Source organism: Magnolia sinica, chromosome 11 (genome assembly GCF_029962835.1).
Source record: "Magnolia sinica isolate HGM2019 chromosome 11, MsV1, whole genome shotgun sequence".
NCBI lineage: Eukaryota > Viridiplantae > Streptophyta > Magnoliopsida > Magnoliales > Magnoliaceae > Magnolia > Magnolia sinica.
The window spans coordinates 6,627,690-6,646,828 of NC_080583.1; the positions used below are offsets into that span (position 1 = coordinate 6,627,690).

At 40.6% G+C, this 19,139-nt stretch overlaps 1 protein-coding gene across 1 annotated transcript in view; it reads left to right on the top strand.

Annotated features, from left to right (window-relative positions):
• The window catches only part of LOC131218687 (double-stranded RNA-binding protein 8-like), a 37,459-nt gene extending 20,990 nt beyond the window's left edge, over nt 1-16,469 (top strand). The window contains exons 2-4 of the mRNA XM_058213382.1: nt 11,747-12,009; nt 14,599-14,824; nt 15,327-16,469. Of these exons, the coding sequence (XP_058069365.1) occupies nt 11,747-12,009; nt 14,599-14,824; nt 15,327-16,117 (1,280 nt within the window). The 3' untranslated portion in view covers nt 16,118-16,469. The remainder of the gene's footprint in view (nt 1-11,746; nt 12,010-14,598; nt 14,825-15,326) is intronic.
• Nucleotides 16,470-19,139: the final 2,670 nt, after the last annotated feature.

A 19,139-nucleotide genomic window follows, 5' to 3' on the forward strand; every position in this document is an offset into this window, starting at 1 on the left:
GTGTCATCGTCATAATCATCATCATCAGCAGCAGCAGCCGCATCGTCGACGGCAACACCATCCTTTCTCATTATTATCAAAATCACTGTGATGGTATCAAAAATCTTGAGGCTATGAATTAGGCTCTCTAAAGCAAGTGTTGGTGGGTGTTTGGGGAGGAACCTGATGCCCTGTGGATAAAGGGTGATAGAAAAGGCATGTGGTGGTAGGAAACCCACTAGAGCTTCCAAGGTCAAGTGGTCTGGGATGTGGAGGGCTACTTGTGTGGTGGCCCTGGTGGACGATAAATCCAAATGGGTTAGAAAACAATTCAAACAAGGATTTGGTTTACTCTTTTGGAGATAAATTTTTATTTTGAGGTGTTTGGATGGGCCTTGAATCCTTTAGGCCATGTTTGGATATATATGTATTCCAAGGAAAAAAAGGTAATGATTATTTCCATGAGAGCTAACTGAACATGGTTTCCATTTTTAGGTGTCTTGTTTTGATAGCTAGTGGAAATCCCATTTTTGTGAGACAGGCCACCAGTTTCTTATGCCAAAGAATTCAAACTATGGAAAAGTACAATGGTTGCTTTGTGGAATCCTCCCTTTTCTTTGCTATCCAAGCATCTCCAACTGTCACTTCAATGGAAAACCTTCTTCATTTCCATTGATTTCCAATGAATTGGTAATATCCAAACATGTCCTCAGCTTAGAAGTCCCTATGTATTGGGTGGCCTGAAAAATGTGTTGGTAGAAAAGTGCTTCAAGTTTATGGGTGGACATCCAGTAGAGATATTTAGTTTTATGGAATATGAAAGAAGTGTTGAAGCCTTCACTGATTTGCTTTAGTCCTTCAAGAAATAATTTGGAGTTTGAATTCTAGTGGTTCCTTCTCCCCCAAATCATTTTTTGATGTGCTTATTGACTTTGATATTGATGCATCCGCTATAGTTATTTGCACCTCCAAGTGGAGGTATATGTTGGATGAAGGCAGCCAACAAGGTACTGATGGTAATTAATTTGAAGAAACAAAAACATCGCATGCTAATATCTGTTTAATGTGTATGAAGGTTGAAACATGAGCTCATCTCTTTATTCATTCTGTTGTGAGAACTATTTGAGGTTCCTTTCTCTGCTTGTTTGGTGTTTGTCGAGTGCTCCCCAAGGATATTATTGTGCTCTTTCAAGGTTGAGGAGGGTCCTTTGGCATCTCACACCATTCATGGTAGTTGGGGCATTTAGAATGGAAGAAACGAAAGAATCTTCAATGATAAGGCTATCCCTATTGGCAGAATGAAATTCTCTATCAAGTGGGTTTCTTTTTACAAAAGGTGTTGAAGTGGATGCCAAAATCTGTTCCCTCAGCTCACTATTCAATCCCAATTAATAGGGCACTAAAGGATTTTCTTCTTTTCTTGGTGGGGTGAAGGGGCATTTGTCAAGGTGGCCCACTCTCCATGATTTTTCTTTGTGGTGGTCGTTGAAGCTCTTAGTAGGATGATTGAAAAGGTTTTTGAGGAAGGTTTGTTGATTAGCCTTAAATTGAGAATGGCTCTTTCAAGTGGCCCATCTTCAATTTGCCGGTGATTTTCTTCTTTCCTGCAATGAGAAAAGAGATCAAGCAGCTAATTTGAGAAGGGTGTTGGGGTGCTTTAAAGTTGTATTTGGTCATAAAATCATCATATAAAAAAGTGAGACATTGGCTGTCCAACTGTGAGAGGAATGGATTTAGGACTTCTCCAAGGTGTTTGATTGCAAGCTTGGTCCCTACCCTTCTTCATTAATTGGTTATCATTGTGTGTGGGAAAACTGGCTAAGCGCTTGTGGGATGTTGTAGTGGAGATTGGAAAGATAACTATCAACATGGATAAGTGGATATCCGTCTTTGGGCAGACTTCTTACATTAATTAAATGGGCCTTATCTGACGTGTGATCTATTTTGTGCCCCTCTTTCAATCCTAGATAAGCATCATCCATCGTCTTGAAAGACTCCAACTAGACTTTATTTAGAAGGGTATGGAGGAGGAGCAAAAATTGCAAATTGCACTCCGCTTGGCAAGTGCATTTGGAGGTTTAATTAGCGTGAGATCTTATGCAAACATTTCATATGCAAATATGGAAAACGGGAGGGAAGGTGGTTCACCCTAATGTCTTCTCAATACATACTCGGGGATCCAAAATGCAGTGAATGGTGGGATGAGTGGTTTTTTAAGAGGGTGGTGTTCTACCAGGGGTGAGAAACTAAATTTCTTAGTGATTCGTCTATTGGGAATCCAATTCAATCTGACATTAGAGGTGTAATTAAAGACGACAAAGATTCTCTTAGGCCAATCTGATTGGGTCTCCAAAATAGCAGACGCTTGGATCGTCGAGAATGCCTTTGGACTTTTGCCTCCTTTTCCGTTAGCATTGTCATTGAAGGTGGTTCCAAACTCGTATTTGGATGGGCTTCTAACAATTTGAATGTCTATGGAAATTGGCCTGTATTTAATAACGTTCATGATCTACTTTGGGGATTAAAGAAATATTCTATTTAATCACATGGATAAAGGAGTGAATGCCATTGTGATTTGTTATTCTTTTGGCTACGAAGGGGATCTCTAAATTGGATCTTTGTATCGATGACTCTTCTCTTTTTTATCTTGCTCTTGGTTTTTCTTTTTGAATAATATATTGTGATGCATCACACACACACACACACACACACACACACAGAGAGAGAGAGAGAGAGAGAGAGAGAGAGAGAATTCATATTAAATGAAAAAAGATTGGTTGGTGTGGGTATTCTACACTAGAAAAATCATCCTTTTTTGCAGAAATTACTATATGATTAAGATAGTGACTTAGGACCAGTGTGACAAATATCGTCAAGATCTTGAAAATATCACGAGAAATACATCAAATGGCATTATTGCAAGATTATTTTTTTCAAAATATCAGTAGATTTTCTCACTATATTGGCTCCAAAAATAGTAAATACCTTAAAGGATTTGTTATATCTATTTATTTAAATTTTAATTTTATGAAATAATTTACAATACGTGTTATCATTTTTAGTGAGATTTTTCGATAATATCCCAAGAAAACCTCTAAGTTAAAAAAAATCTCCCGAGCAATTTTCGGGCCAAGAAATTGTGGAGAATGAGATTTGTCACTATGCTTGGGACTATTTCATTTGTTTGCATGTTGAATAAGCAAATGATGCAACACTATAATTTTGTTTCTAATTTGAAGTTCGAACTTACGAATTATGCATGTTCAGGAGAGAATGATTTGATGATTATAATGTGAAGAAAAGAGGAGAAATTGAGAGAGAAGGAGGAGGAGAGTTTGGGAAAGATGTTGTGTTAGGCTATCTTGCCCTAACACACAATATTTTATTATAAAAGCGAGCATATAGTACACCGCAGGAGAAGAGGAAAGTATGCAAATGCACTTACACCAAAAAGGGCTACTACACTATACATTGGCCGCTACACTATACACTAGCATTCTCTATACTCCCCCTCAAGTTGGAGCATAGATGTTGATCATGCCCAACTTGTCACGAATATGATGAAGAGCATCTCGGCTCAAGGACTTTGTAAGAACATCAGCAAGTTGATCCCCAGATCGAACAAAAGGAGTGATGATTTCCTTAGAAGCTACTTTTTCCCGAATGAAGTGATAGCGGACCTTAATATGCTTGGTTCGCTCGTGAAAAACTGGGTTACGAGCAATATGGACAGCCGCTTAATTGTCACAATGAAGAGGAACATGATTCGAATGAGGAAAGCCAAGTTCTTCAAGAAGGTTGCGAAGCCACACGAGCTCACATGTTGCATGAGCCATAGCATGATATTCTGCTTCAGCCGAGGACCGAGCAACAACTGGTTTCTTTTTGCTCTTCCATGTTATAAGATTGCTACCTAGGAAGGTACAGAAGCCAGATGTAGAGCGACGATCATAAGTACTACTTGCACAATCAGTATTGGAATAGCCAGAAAAATGAAGATGACCATGCAACTGAAAGCAGAGGCCAGACCCGGGGCTGATTATAGATACCGAAGTATGCGGTAGATAGTTGTGAGATGAGAAGTACGGGGAGCTTGCATGAATTGGCTAACAATGCCCACCATAAATGAAAGATCTGGGCAAGTAATAGTCAAGTAAATAAGTTGGCCTACAAGTCGTCGATACATCCCGGGATCAGTAAGGAGAGCACCATCATCTGGTCGAAGCTTCTGCGAAGTATCCATGGGAGTGGTAGCAAGCTTGCACCCTAACATGCCGGTCTCCATGAGAAGATCAAGCGCATATTTTCGATGTGATAAGACCAATCTGGATGATGAGTGGCCAACTTTAATTCCGAGGAAGTAGTGAAGAGGACCAAGGTCCTTGATCTCAAACTTTGTCTTCAAAAATTCTTTGACCTCCCTCATTTTAACCGAATCACTACCGGACAGAACAATATCATCCACACAGACAATGAGAACCGTGATGCCCGTTGATCGACGACATATAAAGAGAGAATGATCGGCATGACTACGAACAAAGTCGAACTCCAAGAGAGCCTGATGGAATTTTTCGAACCATGCACGTGGGGATTGTTTGAGTCCATAAAGAGCCTTCTTTAACTGACATACAAGCGCAGGGTTGTGAGAAGCAACAAAGCCAAGAGGTTGATGCATGTAAACTTTCTCTGCAAGGTCCCCATAGAGAAATGCATTCTTAACATCAAGTTGAAACAAGGTCCATGATAAATTAACGACCAAAGAGATCACAATGTGAATCGAATTAAGTTTAGCCATCGGAGAGAATGTCTCGAAGTAATCCACACCATGAGTCTGTGTGTAACCCTTAGCAACAAGACGGGTTTTATAGCGATCAATGGAGCCATTTAGAAGAAACTTGATTGTATAAACCCATCTACATCCAACAGGTTTATGCCGTAAAGGAAGTGACACAAGGTCCCAAGTATGATTCTTCTTAAGAGCAAACATTTCTTCTATCATCGCCTTCGTCCAATCAAGACTTTGAAGAGTATGTGAGAGAGACCGAGGAATAGTCTGTGATGAAAGGGAAGCTGCAAATGACTGAAAAGACGGTGGAAGATGATCATATGAAACGAAATTACTAATGGGGTGTTGAGTATAAGATCGTGACCCTTTGCTTAAGGCAGTAGGGAGATCCAAACTCGAGGTAGAAGAATCACCTGAGCCAACATCCAAAGTGAGCGAAAGAGTGGATGGCTGAGCGCGTAAAGATTTATCTCGACGATGATACACTCGCAGAGGCTTAGGCTCACCCAAATCACCAACAAGATGCTAAGCGAAGGGGAGAGGAGTTTCCCCATGATCACTAGTGGAAAGAGGAAGAGGATAAGAGTCATACTCCCCTTGACTCGCAAGAGGATCACGGAGAGATCAGCCTGGAGTTGAGAAAATAGAAATATCTTTAAAGAAGGTTACATCGGCAGAGACATTTCTTGCGAATCAATGGGTCAAAGCATTTATACCCTTTCTGACTTCAAGTATACCCTAGAAAGACACATTTAATTGCCCTGGGGCTAAGTTTATCATTACTTCCATCCAAAATTTGAACAAAGCATGTGCAACTAAAAACTTTAGGTGGTAAAGGAAATGGATTATCATGAGGATACAATATAGTAAATGAAGATTTGTAAGACAGGATACGTGAGGGTATACGATTAATAAGAAAAGTAACAGTTAGAAGAGCATCGCCCCAAAAATGTTTAAGGAGGTGCATACCAAGCAGAAGGGTGCGAGCAGCTTCAAGAAGATGATGATTCTTTCGTTTTGCAATGCCATTTTGTTGAGGTGTGCGAGCACACGACGTCCTAGACAAAATACAATGTTTGTGCAAGAAGAACAGAAAGTGTATTCCCCCCTCCCCCCCCCCCCAATTATCAAAATGACGGGTTTTGATGGAACATTGAAATTGAGTGCAAACTTCATGATAAAACACTTTAAACGCATCAAACACTTCACTTTTAGATTTCAAAAAATAAATTATGCGTGAATAATCATCAATAAAGGTAACAAAATATCTAAATCCAAAAGTGGAGGTAACTGGAGCTGGTCCCCAGACATCCGAGTGAACTAAAACAAAAGGTTGAGATTTCCTCCCAGAAGAATTAGGAGGAAACATAGCATGATGATGTTTAGACAATTCACAAATATCACAGCATAACGGTTTAGTGACAGATAAGGAGGGAAACAAAATTCGCAATCTAGCTATTGATGGGTGGCCTAAGCGGCAGTGCCACCGAGTCATGAGCTCTCGATCTAGAGAAAGGGTACTAGAAGCGGCAACGGGTGTATCATCGAGAAGATAAACGCTTCCTCGCTCATGCCCCCCACCAATCACTTTCTTCGTCTGTAGGTTTTGAAACAAACAATAAGAAGGGAAGAAGGTAATGGAACAATTTAATGATTTAGTAAGAGAGCTAACAGACAATAAGTTTAATGGAAAATGAGGTACATGTAAGACTGAGGACAGAGACAGGGAAGAAGAAAGAGGGATGAAACCAATCCCAGAGATGGGAGTTTGGGTTCCATCTGCGACTGTAACATACTGAGTGTGGGGAGAAGGAGAATAAGAGGAAAATAATTGAGACTAACCAGTCATATGGGAGAAAGCTCCAGAGTTTATAACCCAGGAGGTAGGAGATGATGACGCAAGAAGAGTAGTACCTGATTGGGCCGAAGCTGCGTGAGATGGCTCAGGAATATCACGAATGTGAAGCCGCATAAGGGCATCATATGCAGCCCAAGAAATGATAAGAGACTCCTCTAAAGTAGACTGCTCAGTTATCGGGGTAGAAGACTATCTCAGGAGCAATTGTGGATGCAACAGAAGCAGCGACATACGTAAGACAACCATGTATCTGCCAACAATAATCAGCAGTATGATTAGTTTCACCACAATGTGAACAAATGCAGGAACCATCATGTCCTTGTCCATGTCCACCACTACCACAAAGACTACGACCGCCATGACTGCGATCTCCCTTGCAGCTTCTACCACGACCACCAAAACTAGAGATGCTCCCTGAACTCAAGGATGGTACCCGAAGGCCAAGAGAGGACCGATCGCTAGCAAGATGTGCCGAACGCTCTGGTAGCACAAATGAATGAGAAGTAAGAGTAGAAACAGTAGCACGCTGACACATGGCATAGACTATTGTTAATGAGGTAAGAGGATTCTGCATAACAGCCTGATCTCGAATATGAAGATAATCGGAATTCAACCTAGCTAGGAATCAATGGGGGAAGAGGATCCCTCTACTTATGAGCATGTTCATGATCCTCTTTACATTTGGAAGGAAGAGGCTGATACATATCTAGCTCATCCCACATACCCCGAAGCGTCGAATAGTAATCTTTTAATGATCTTGAATTTTACTGGAACCGACCAATTTCTTGAATAAGCTGGAATACACGTGAAAATTTTTGAGATTCCGAGAACATATCATGAAGCGTATCCCAAATGCCTTTAGCCGAGGATAAAAACATCGTTGAGTAGCTAATCGAGGAGTCCATACTATTTAATAACCATGCAATAACTTGATAATTCTCCTTTGTCCAAGACTTGTAGGTAACATATGTAGAGCTTGGGGGATCATCCAAAATATATGACAACTTCTCACGGGCTCCTAAGAACACCTTTACAGATTGTGCCCATTGAAGATAGTTGTCACCATTCAACTTAGTGGAGGTAATCTGCAAAGGGTTGGATTCAAGAGACCCTATGCCAAGAGATGAGGGCCCTTTGTCAGCCATAGGAGAGTCCAAGAGAGATAAGCCTATGCCAAGAAGAATTGATTCAAACAACTCTATCTCACTCAATCTTTCAAGATAATAAGATATAAACCTCCAACAAGTAGCAATCATCCAGAATACGGTAAAAAACGGCCCAACCGAGTGAAAAACAGCCCAGCCGCACGTCCATTTGAGGTTAAAACCCTTTCAAACATGGATCTTAGGTAAAAACTCCTCTATAGATAGCTTGGGAGGAAGATTTCGGTCCATCTTGAGCAAAGAAACCAAAGAAAAGCTTACCAATTTGAGGTAGATCGAAGAAAAACAGAAAAAGGGCCTGATTTTCGAATTCTGTATTTCGCCCAAAATACCATGAAAGAAGGTCGAAAAAATTTTGAAAAAATCATGATAAATCTTCTAAAATCAAAGATCTATCAAACCCCTAAACTTTTAGCTCAAATAGAGTTCATGCATCCGTACAACGCTGACGTCGGCAGGGTGACGTGTCGCCTCTCAATTTGTTGGATGTGGAATGCCTGGATCTAAGCTCTGATACTAAGTAGAGAATGATTTGATGATTATAATGTGAAGAAAAGAGGAGAAATTAAGAGAGGAGGAGAGTTTGGGAAAGATGTTGTGTTAGGCTATCTTGCCCTAACACATAATATTTTATTATAAAAGAGAGCATATAGTACACCGCAAGAGAAGAGGAAAGTGTGCAAATGCACTTACACCAAAAAGAGCCACTACACTATACACTAGCATTCTCTATATGTTCTGTATACTCCCACTTTTCCCTTTTTACTCCAATCTAGTGATCGTAGTATCAATAGCCAATACTATTGATATCACACAGTGTTGATACAAAACTGGGTTGTAATTTGTAAACTTCTTATTGGTCAATATATCACAATATATTGCTACGCATCGATGATATATAGATACATTGTGATATTTTGAAAATATTGTTATTATAGCCTCCCCGATATCGTTGATACGTATCGATGATATCGCACTTGTGTTGGTCTCCTTCCAAAAAAATTGGGATATTCACCAAAAAAATTGATTCTTGGGATTTGGTTGCGGAAATTGAGATTGAAGAGCATGTGGTATCATAGACCCAACTAGTGGGTTTTTGCTAATTTAAATTGTTCTCTTGTTTAAATTGCTTCGAATTTATAGATTTTGCATGTTTTGCATGCTTAATTATGGATTTTGACCTCAAATTTTCAAGTGTAAAGAAAATGGCAGAATTTGTTGAAAATTGAATTTTTTTATTATTTCACCCATTTATCTTTCTATTTGAGTGTGGAAAAATCATGTGAGAGTGCTCGGAGGCTGATCTACAAATTGACTGAACTTTTTGAAATTTTCGAAAAACAATTAATTAAAAATATCTATAAATAAATAAAATAACATTTGAAAAAATTGCATTAACCAGATGTTATATGTGCCTTATATTTATGTATGTATGAGTGTATGCTAATCTTGACATCAACCACACTCATTTCTTTTCAAAAGCAAATTTCAATTTTTTAAGTATAAAAAGTAATTCAAATTTTTTTAAGTAAATGCATTATACATTGTAGGATATATTTGGCTTTTGAATGTATTGGTTGTGTTTTCATACATTTCTTCTATGATTTACATTATATGAAATGATTTTGAATTAGTTGCATGACTTTTGCTGGACAGTGCATACCCTATACAAAGGAAACTAATCATGTTTACTTGTTTTTTGTGATGTTTTGAGTTCTAAGTGTGTATTAATGCCTTTTTTAACACCCCTGATGTTTCATTAAAACATAAGACCAATTTCCCAATGTTTCCCAAAAACAACGATATGTTATGCGATACATGCGATATTTCCCAAGCGATACCCGATATGTTTCCGTATCCCGCGATACATGCATCAATACCAATACTGAAAACACCACTCCATTCTCCACTTCATTGTGAGGCTTATGACAATCCAGTGCACCTCTTGTTCCCATGATTCATTCCTTTTCACGTGTTGCCTACTATTTCAAATAAAGAATCTTTTCAACATGTCAATGCATGAAAGACCAGAATCTTGGTTAAAGATCAACACATTCTTCATGCATGACTTGTTTACATGGCATACCACGGCAATATCTTTTGTGATTTTGGATTATATCTTGGATTTCCATGAATGTATTCTATGAATTTGAAGGAAATATTGTGATGTGAAAGCTAACACTTGAGGTACTATTTTGTAAAATATGGTTCTTCAAATTTGCAAATTGGGTGCTTGCCACACTAACACACAGCAAGGCCCTTCTACGCCAACTTTAGAATTTCTATCTTCGAAGTCAGTTTACTCTTTAACTGCATGAGGTCAAAGTCAGTTGTAACTTTCAAATATTGAGTGATGGGAACATATATGGAATGTTGTTGCAATCCTAAGGCCCTTTTCGGTAGACTCTAAAAATGAGTTCATCTCGTTTTAGTTAACAGTAATTATGTATTAGAGATTTTGATCTCCAATACATAATCACTGTTAGCATGACTCATTGTATTAGACATCAAGATTTCTAATACATAATTACTGTTAATGAAAATGAGATCGACTCATTGCTAGGCATCTACCAAACAGGGTTCCAAGTTATTGAGCTTGTTTATCATTGTTGAATGGACTCTTTTCCGGAAAAAAAAAGGGGCCTCTTCTTGGATGAGAAACAAGATGAAGGCATTATGGCTTCTTGCTTTTCTGTGCAATGAGATGTGGTCGTAGCTTCGATGGGATCAGAGTCTTAGCTTCAAGAAAGCACCTTTTTTAATTTGTTTCTATGCTGAAGCTGACAGCCCACTTCTGTGGGGGATCCTACAAAATCAGGATTAAGCCTGGTCCTGATTTTGGTAGGCCCCACTCCCTCCACCCCAGATTTCCTGTCATGAAGTGGCGCTTTCCTCCACATAGTTGCAATTACAGTGTTTCAGGTTTTTTTATGTTCCAAAACTTTTCTAATTGCACTTATGTGGAAGAAAGCAGGGTTTTAATGCGGCGAATCCAATGTGGACAGCATGGGGCCCGTACTAATCAGGATAAAGTTCAATTCTGATTATGCAGGATCCCATGCCCAAACGGACCCTAATATTATCGACATCTCATGGTCAAGCATATTGCTTAAATTGAGTTTGGATGATCTTAGGAGTGAATAAGAAAGGAGAGGAGGAGATGAGAAGAGAGGGGGAGAGGAGGAGGGTTTTGAAGAAAAAAGTGATTTTGTGTGTTAGGGCCAAAAAGCCCTTACACACTCTTTTATTATAATGTTATAGCACAAAAATACATGCTCCTCAGGGCAAGATAACATTATGTACATGCACACACCCAAAAAACACACAAAATACCCACTCCCTATAGCTTAAAGGTCTTTTCCTTATTTTTTGGATTTGCTCCTTTATCTGTAAATCTGTTCTTTAATAAATTCTTTGGTTATCCATAAAAAGGGCAGGTTAGAGGTTGCAGGATGATTGATCCCTGGCCTAGACTAGACTCCTATGTTAGCTCCGAACCATTTAAAAGGTGGTGGAGTCTCATCCTCCTCACAGCTGTCCCTGATTTATAGCTTATCCAGACTATCCAAATTGTGTATCCCGTTGTGGATGATGGAATACATCTCTAAAATCACACTGATCAAACAATCCTAACCATCTAACTAATGGTTATCAAATGGATGGTTAAAAGTAAAATAGTAAGTGGTGCAAATTCTAAGGGAAAAATCACAGTGATTTTTTTTTTTGGTTATGCTTTATCCATGGTTGGGTGAGTGATTTGGTCTGTCTGATTGCTGTATAACTGTGCCAGTTGTATGGTTGAAGAGTCACCGCCATTTTTATTTTTTTTTAATGGTGCAAAACTAACATTGGAGTCTAGCCCTTCATTTCTTTTGCATTTTCTACCTTTGTCCCTTTTTTCTATACAAAGTAGGAATCCCTTTTTGAGTATACATTGACACGTTCAACCTTAAATTTCAGGGGTTTCAAATTGTTATGTATTCAAAAGTCGATTACAAGAATATGCGCAGAAAGCAGGAATTGCTACTCCCGTTTATGAAACGGTGAAGGAGGGCCCTTCCCACGAACCTAATTTCAGGTCCACGGTGACTGTAAATAATGTGAGATATGATTCTCTACCTGGGTTTTTCAATCGTAAAGCGGCGGAGCAGTCAGCAGCTGAAATCGCTCTTGTGGAATTACTTAAATCAGGCAACATGACAGAGTGCATACCTCATCCAGTTGTACGTTCTTTTCACCTTTTATTACCTGGCAAATAATGAAGATATTGCGCTTTGTCATTTTTTTAAAATCTCTTTAACTTTGAAGTAGAACCAATGAGATTTTATTAAACTGATCATATCAATGTTTTTGACATAGGCATCTTCTTGCAGGTTATGTTTATGGCCGTCGACAGGTACCCTGATGGACCCAACATGATTTTAATGGGTCTGGTTCCAATTTCTTGGATTCATTTAGAAATCAGGTTGGGTAGGGGTCCAGTTTTAATAGTAATGTTATATTATACATATTATATATGTATGGATGTATGTATACATTGTCCGTTTATATATATATATATATATATATATATATATATCAGAAAATATGGATTATTTATTCCTCCATATCATGCATTTTTATTTAGGACGGATTGGTTATATTATCCTCATGGATCGGTGAATTCTTGGGTTGAGCTGGATTTGCACCAGCATAGACATATTGCCAATTTACAGTCCGTCGCCATTAACTGCCTGGGCATCAACCCAGGAAGAATCAAATGTAGGCTTATTGAGAATCCATGATCAACTTCCTTTCATAGTACCCTATCCCCAGGGGAAGCCCCCGCTGCCTCCGTCTAAAGAGAGATGTCCTGAACCACTAGACGATAGGGGCATACCTGCCTGAGCGCCATCATACTATGTTCATAGTATTAGCAGTTTTTTTTTTTTTTGAAAAATATGGTAGAACTTGTAAATCTGGGAAGGGATCGACAAGTAATTGAACAGATTCTTTTTCTATGCGAATTTGGGTTGACGGTACGAGTTGAATCCCTTCATGACATGATTCTATATAAAATTCTAACAACGTGATGATGTTTCATAAGCCACACGCATGAAAGAGAGTCTGTTTACACCGCACTTGTGTCAAAGTAGCTTAGAAGTAGGAAATAGATGGATTAGACCCTTATCAATGTGTAGGGCATCATTTCTTTGGAAATCAGTGGCCTTGTTGAAAAATTGGGTTTGGGAAGGGGTGGGTTTTTCTTTGGGAAATGGAAAGGAGGTTAGGTTTTGGGAGGATGTATGGCTAGGGGAGCAGAAGTTTGGTCAGGTGTTCCCTTGGTTAGCAGGGATTGTGTTAGAGGAGAATGTGATGGTGGCGAGTTGTTTCTCTATGTAGGGAGAGGAAGTTGTTTGGGCTCCTCTTAGGAGGAATTTGGATGATGATGAAGAGCTAGAGGAGTTGCGAAATTGTTAGATATGTTGTGCAATGTCTGGTGGCTTCAGAAAAGGATTCGATGTGATTGTTAGACCAAAAGGTCCGGCAAGTTTTCAGCATAATCTTCAGGGAAAATTATCATTGATAGAAAGAAAAAAAAAAAAGAAAAAGTGTCTAGTATATGCTATCTAATCCATCCACTCAGGTGGGCCCAACCACATAAATACCCCACCTGAACTGAACCTGAGTTGAAAAAAAAGGTCCAAAGACCTAATGGGTACCTGAACTCGATCAAATCTAGGTCGAGGTCCTAAAAAACTAGACCTAAATCCGAAAGGACATGGACCTGGCAAGACCTAAATCTGATCAACCCAAGTCCGGGAACTCTAGGACCTGATCTGAACCCAGCCTGTTAACAGCCCTAGTTGCATTATGGTGTGCTATTATGCACAAATGCCCCAGTGGTCTGAAGTTCTTGAGTGGCTTATGAATTTAGATGCATGTGAACCATATGTTCCTAATGGAATTCGACCCAAACCATCCTAGAAGCACGAGATTTCCCTCCTTTTTTCTTTTTCTTTTTTTGGGGACAATTGGCAACTTCTGTTGAGAAAGCTTGACTTAGCACGACTAAGACGGAAAAATTATAGCCCTAACATGGGTAGAACATTACAAGCATCTGCTTCTTTTAGGCCAGAAGCCCAGTCGGCTACAAAAATCGTAGCCTTTCTTACCACCGTTTCCACGGAGCCACATCTATTTTCGATGCACCGGCTATTCCGTTCCCCCCAAATGGTCCATAGAACTGCCATCAAGACCAACCACCAAACCGCCTTCCCTCCAATTGGGAATGCTTATTATCATGATGACCAAGTGTTCCAATGCCTTCCGCCGTTTGCATTTGTTCCATCTTAGTACTGGCTTGTTGAGTTCAATGCCGATGGAATAGCAAAATGTTACACTGCCTTGCAAACTCGGTCACATCACTTACAAGTCGAGGACTTCTTATAGGACCTGGTCAGATTGCATGCACATGAGAATGGAATGATATGTGGCGTAGCCCACGCACATCCACCAGAAGGAAGCCGTTTCCATGTCTGACAAAACATCGATGGCTATTTAGGAAGTTGAATGCAACTCCAACAGGTCAAACCCATTACCGTTGCATTCTCATTCTGAGTGGCGGACACATGATGGCTTTTTTCAGTAAATATCCAAACTGGCTGCCCTTGCATTCCAACTTCATTTAGGAAGTTCTTATGGGTTTCTCGTTTTAGTAATGGAAGAGACAAAATGCCGCAATCTTGTAGTTTTTTGGCATTGTTAACAACCAAAAAAAAAAAAAAAAACACTTTTGTTTATTGCTTACAGTCGACAGTGTTATCTTACAGCACGAGACGGGGTTGTGCAAAAACCTACTCCAGGAGTATGCACAGAAGATGAATTATGCAATTCCTTCTTATATATGCAACAAGCAGGCCGTGCCAGGCAAGCAACCGTACTCATGCACTGTTGAGATTGGGGGAATTCAGTACATTGGAGCTGCTGCGAAGACCAAAAAAGAAGCAGAAATCAAAGCGGCACGGACAGCTCTCTTAGCAATCCAGTCGAATGCATGTATGTATTGAATGCACCTTTGGCTATTTCCATTTGATGAGAAATGCTAAGGAGATTAAGCGAAAAAGGATTTCAGGATTTCCTTTGACCAACACTGCACATGTGTGCATGATCTGGAATATTCATTAGGCGGGGCCTTCTGCAAACACTCCCCGGGCACAAAAATCAGCCCGCTCCACTCATTGACTGGCCCATGTGTACATTGAATATGAACAGTTGGTGATTTCTTTTAATCATTGATTTTTCTCATATGGGTGTGCCCAGCTGATTTTTTTTTTTTTTGTTAGCTTGTTAGTACACCCCACTGTCAGTTCACACTTCACTGTTAGTGCGCCCAGCTGATGATTGTACCTGTTTGGGCTTGTTCTGTGCCCCATGCAACGAATGGCCTGGATTATACGCATATGTTGCTGAGAAGAAAACCCTCAATCCTCTCCATGTTTATCATTATTTTCTCATTTGTGACAATCCATTCCCAATGCATTACAATTTCTTTTGACAGGCGCACCTGTAGTGAATCCAGATGGTCGGCCCCCTTACACTGTGGTCCCATGCAAGAAGAAAGGGAGGGAGTCGGATACACGCAGCGAAGCCACGAAACCTCTCAAACCAAAGAAGGGCGAATTCAAGAAGAGATGGAAGAGGAGATTCCATAGAAACCGGGGTGAGCGGTCGAAGATGAACCAGAATGAGCAAGGAAATGTCGACAAGGAAAACGGATCCGGGGCCCCCGATTCATTAATGTCTGTGGCAAACGAGGATTCTCATAATGCAGAAACTCAGGTGTTAGATTTCAACCAAAATGGACAAGGAATCTGGAATGGGGAAGGTGCATCTGATGTCCAAATGAAGGATTTGGAAATTTCTTCAGTGGAGAAAAGTAAGTATACCGAAAATGGGATGATCGAAACTGCTAAATTTGGCCAAAATGGACCAGGAATGGGTAATGGGGGAGATATTGGTGGGACCCAAATCCCGGATTTGGCTGTCTCGGTCTTGGGGATGGTGACAAACAAGGTTTCGCAAGATGGGTATAAACCGTTGGAAGTAGGACGAGCAGAACAAGAGGGAGGTGTGGCTCAGATCTCACATGATGGGTACGACCCAGTGGCATCTTGGCACATCAAACAAGAAGGGCAATTGAGGGCCCAGATCTCTCAAGATGAGCACCCATGGATGGAGTTCGACGTGTCCCAACCAGCCTCAGAAGAGTATGTGGATGCAACGAGTGTCACTCTCACACGGGAAGATGGGAATGGGATTTCGACGGCCGTCAACAACAATGAATGGTGACACCCGCTAACCGTCGAAAGTGAAATTCTCGTTGTTGCAGTGTAGATATCGGTCGCTTTGATGGGCGATGCCGATTCGGCTTAAATGGGTCAGCATCATTTACACAGTAAGATTAATACATCTATACCATTCTCGTATTGTCCTTACATTGATCAACGGTTTTGAGTGCGGCTGGAGCTAGAACAGTGGGCCCCACAAGGGTGTATTCAGTTAAAGTTGATGAGAACTGTTTTAAGTTATAGATGATGATCATGATAGTGATGGTTTTTATTGGTTAGACAATGCAAGACTATTGGTTGTGTTTGGGTTTAGAAGAATTAATGATCGATAGTCGATAATTAGTTTGATTATAGATCCACAACTGCTGTCTTTTGAAATTAATTTGGGTTATTGATGTTTTTATTTAAGTACTGAGGAGCTTTGCAACAATCCGTCCCGATGCACGGGAATTATAGCTGGTATTTGTTTTGATGATCAGAACCATTTACATGATGGACCGCACCGTGGATGGCGATACCAGAAAAGAAGGGAAAAGGAAAAAAAGAACACTCAGATTAGTGTATTTCATACCTTTGATGATTTAATTTATTTTCCTTTGAATATGGATTCTCCTTAGCCATTGTTTTGTGGGCCATTTATTGAAAGGTGTAGGATCTTCTAGTCTTGAAGCTTATTGAGGCAGCCACATCAGCTGTGTTTCTTGTCAGATCAATGGTCTGGATGGAAGGTTTCTGTAGATCCAACAGCTATAGTGCTGAAATGTCCTATAACAATTAGAGTTGGGCACGGGACGACTCAACTTGTCTGAGTCGTTCAGACCTGACTCAATCCAAACCGAATGGATGAGTTGGTCCAAACCGAGTAGGCTTCGCCCAATCCGAACTCAAACCAAGTCGAGCCCAAGTTACCTAATAACTCGACCCGAAACTCAATCCAAAACCCGACTTGACTCGGATTTGAGTATATATATAATAAAAAATCCTAATTTTTATGTATCTCTAACCCTAACTCTACCCACCCTGCCGCACGCCGCACTTGAATCCAACTCGATCCTAAATCGTCTCTCCCTCCCTCATCCTCCTCTTCCATGTCCTGCAGCCACCCATCACCACCACCCTCTTTTTCTCTCCTCCAATCCCTCTCTCCCTCATCTTTCAAGCCCGGCAGCCACCCACCACCATTACCGCCCTCCTGTCTCCTCTCCCTCCTCTCCAATCCCTCCCTCATCTCTCGATCCAATTCGGTGCCAACTCGAGCCGAGTCGATACTTTTGACCAGGTCGGACTCAGTCCAAATTAGTCCGGGCTAGACCCGGACTCGGATCGGGTCAGGCATGCTCGACTTGGTACTGAGTTGGGACGAGTTCAGGTCAAGCCTATTTCAAAATTGGATCGAGCCGGGTCAGCCCTAACTCAGTCTGACTCGACTCGACGCCCAGCTCTATTTTTAGAATGCTACACGTGGTAGCAAACCTTTAGTGAGTACTACTGGTATCACCGTGGTCTACAAGTCCTTGCAGCGTAAGCAAAGGTTCCATGTGGGCCCACCATGGTGTGTGTATATAACATCCAACTCGTCCATCAGGAGTCCCACCATGAAAGTTGGACACCCTCAAAAGACCAAGCTGATTCAATACCATGTGGGCCACCATGTGAATTTGGAGGATTGTGTGGTTGTCCATGGTGTGGCCCACACAATGATTGGAGAAGCCTGATTTTAGGGACATCCCATAATCATGGTGGGGCTCACTTGATGGAGGGTTGGATGGCACAGACACAAGGTGGGCCCCACAGGCAATAGTGCATAAGCAGGTGAATAAGCAGGTAGACTTGTAGAAGGAATCTGCCTCATTTTGGCTATTGGTACTGTCTATCACAAAAGAACAAGGTGGAGGTGGGCCATGATGAATGATGAGAAATCTTCCTGCTTTGAGAGAATCTGAGTAGCCCAATTAAATAATTGTTATTCTGGGGATGGGAGTTGTTGCATCTGGTGGGAGAAATGTGAGGGCCACTTGCAAGCACGTTTGCCAGCGTGGCATAAATGGGCATGTGCTCATCTTCCATGAACGATCTCCTCCGTCCATTTTTTTGCATGCCAATGATAGAATGGTTCAGATCATCTGATCAGGGAGATTTTTTTAAGACACCCACATTTAAAGAGAGGGTTGGGCCACCGTCCAGATTGATGGTGTGGATTGTCTACATGTACAAATGCAACTATGTGCATGTGAAGGTTTCCACACACGTTAGCCCACCAATTCATTTCTTATCATATCTTCTATATTTCTTTAAAAAATGGACGGTTAAGATTTCACCCACCGATTCTACTCAATGATTTATATTTTACCCCGAAAAAAAAATCCCTCATTGTGTCTATACTTCCTCTCTCCACATTGGTAGAAATTTCATGAGATCCACCCCGTCCATCAGGTAGGTTGCCTAATTTTGACCATTGAACTCTAAAATCATGATCATCTAAAACTAAAGTAAGCCGCACTATAGGAAACAGATGACATGGAATGCCTATCAATTAATGTAGGGCCTACTTTTCTGTTTATATGCCATCCAATCCATTCATCTGATGTCCCTCTTCATGATGAATGAAATAATTATCACAAAATCACAGTATTTCAATACTTAGGTGGGCCATATCATGTAAGTTTAGCGGTTTTGGATATAATTTTATGGTGTGGTCCAACTGATGGTTAAATCATCCTTATTTTTTAAATAAAGACCAATAGATATGTCTTTTAGCTGATGGACGGTGTGGATCTTATGAAAGTTAAGCCTTTTCTCCACGTTAATGAGAGTAATCCTGTAGGTACACATGCAAGGTGTTTTCCTCTCTTCCTTACTCTCTCCACGTGCATTGCACGTGCCATGCACCCAATTATCGAAAATGGCACTGACTTATGCACTTTGAGCTTTACTACTCCCACACGAATGTACAACTCAGCTAATGCACACGCCACCACAAATGCCAGCGTGGTAGACAGGTACAAATCCTAGCCATCCATCAG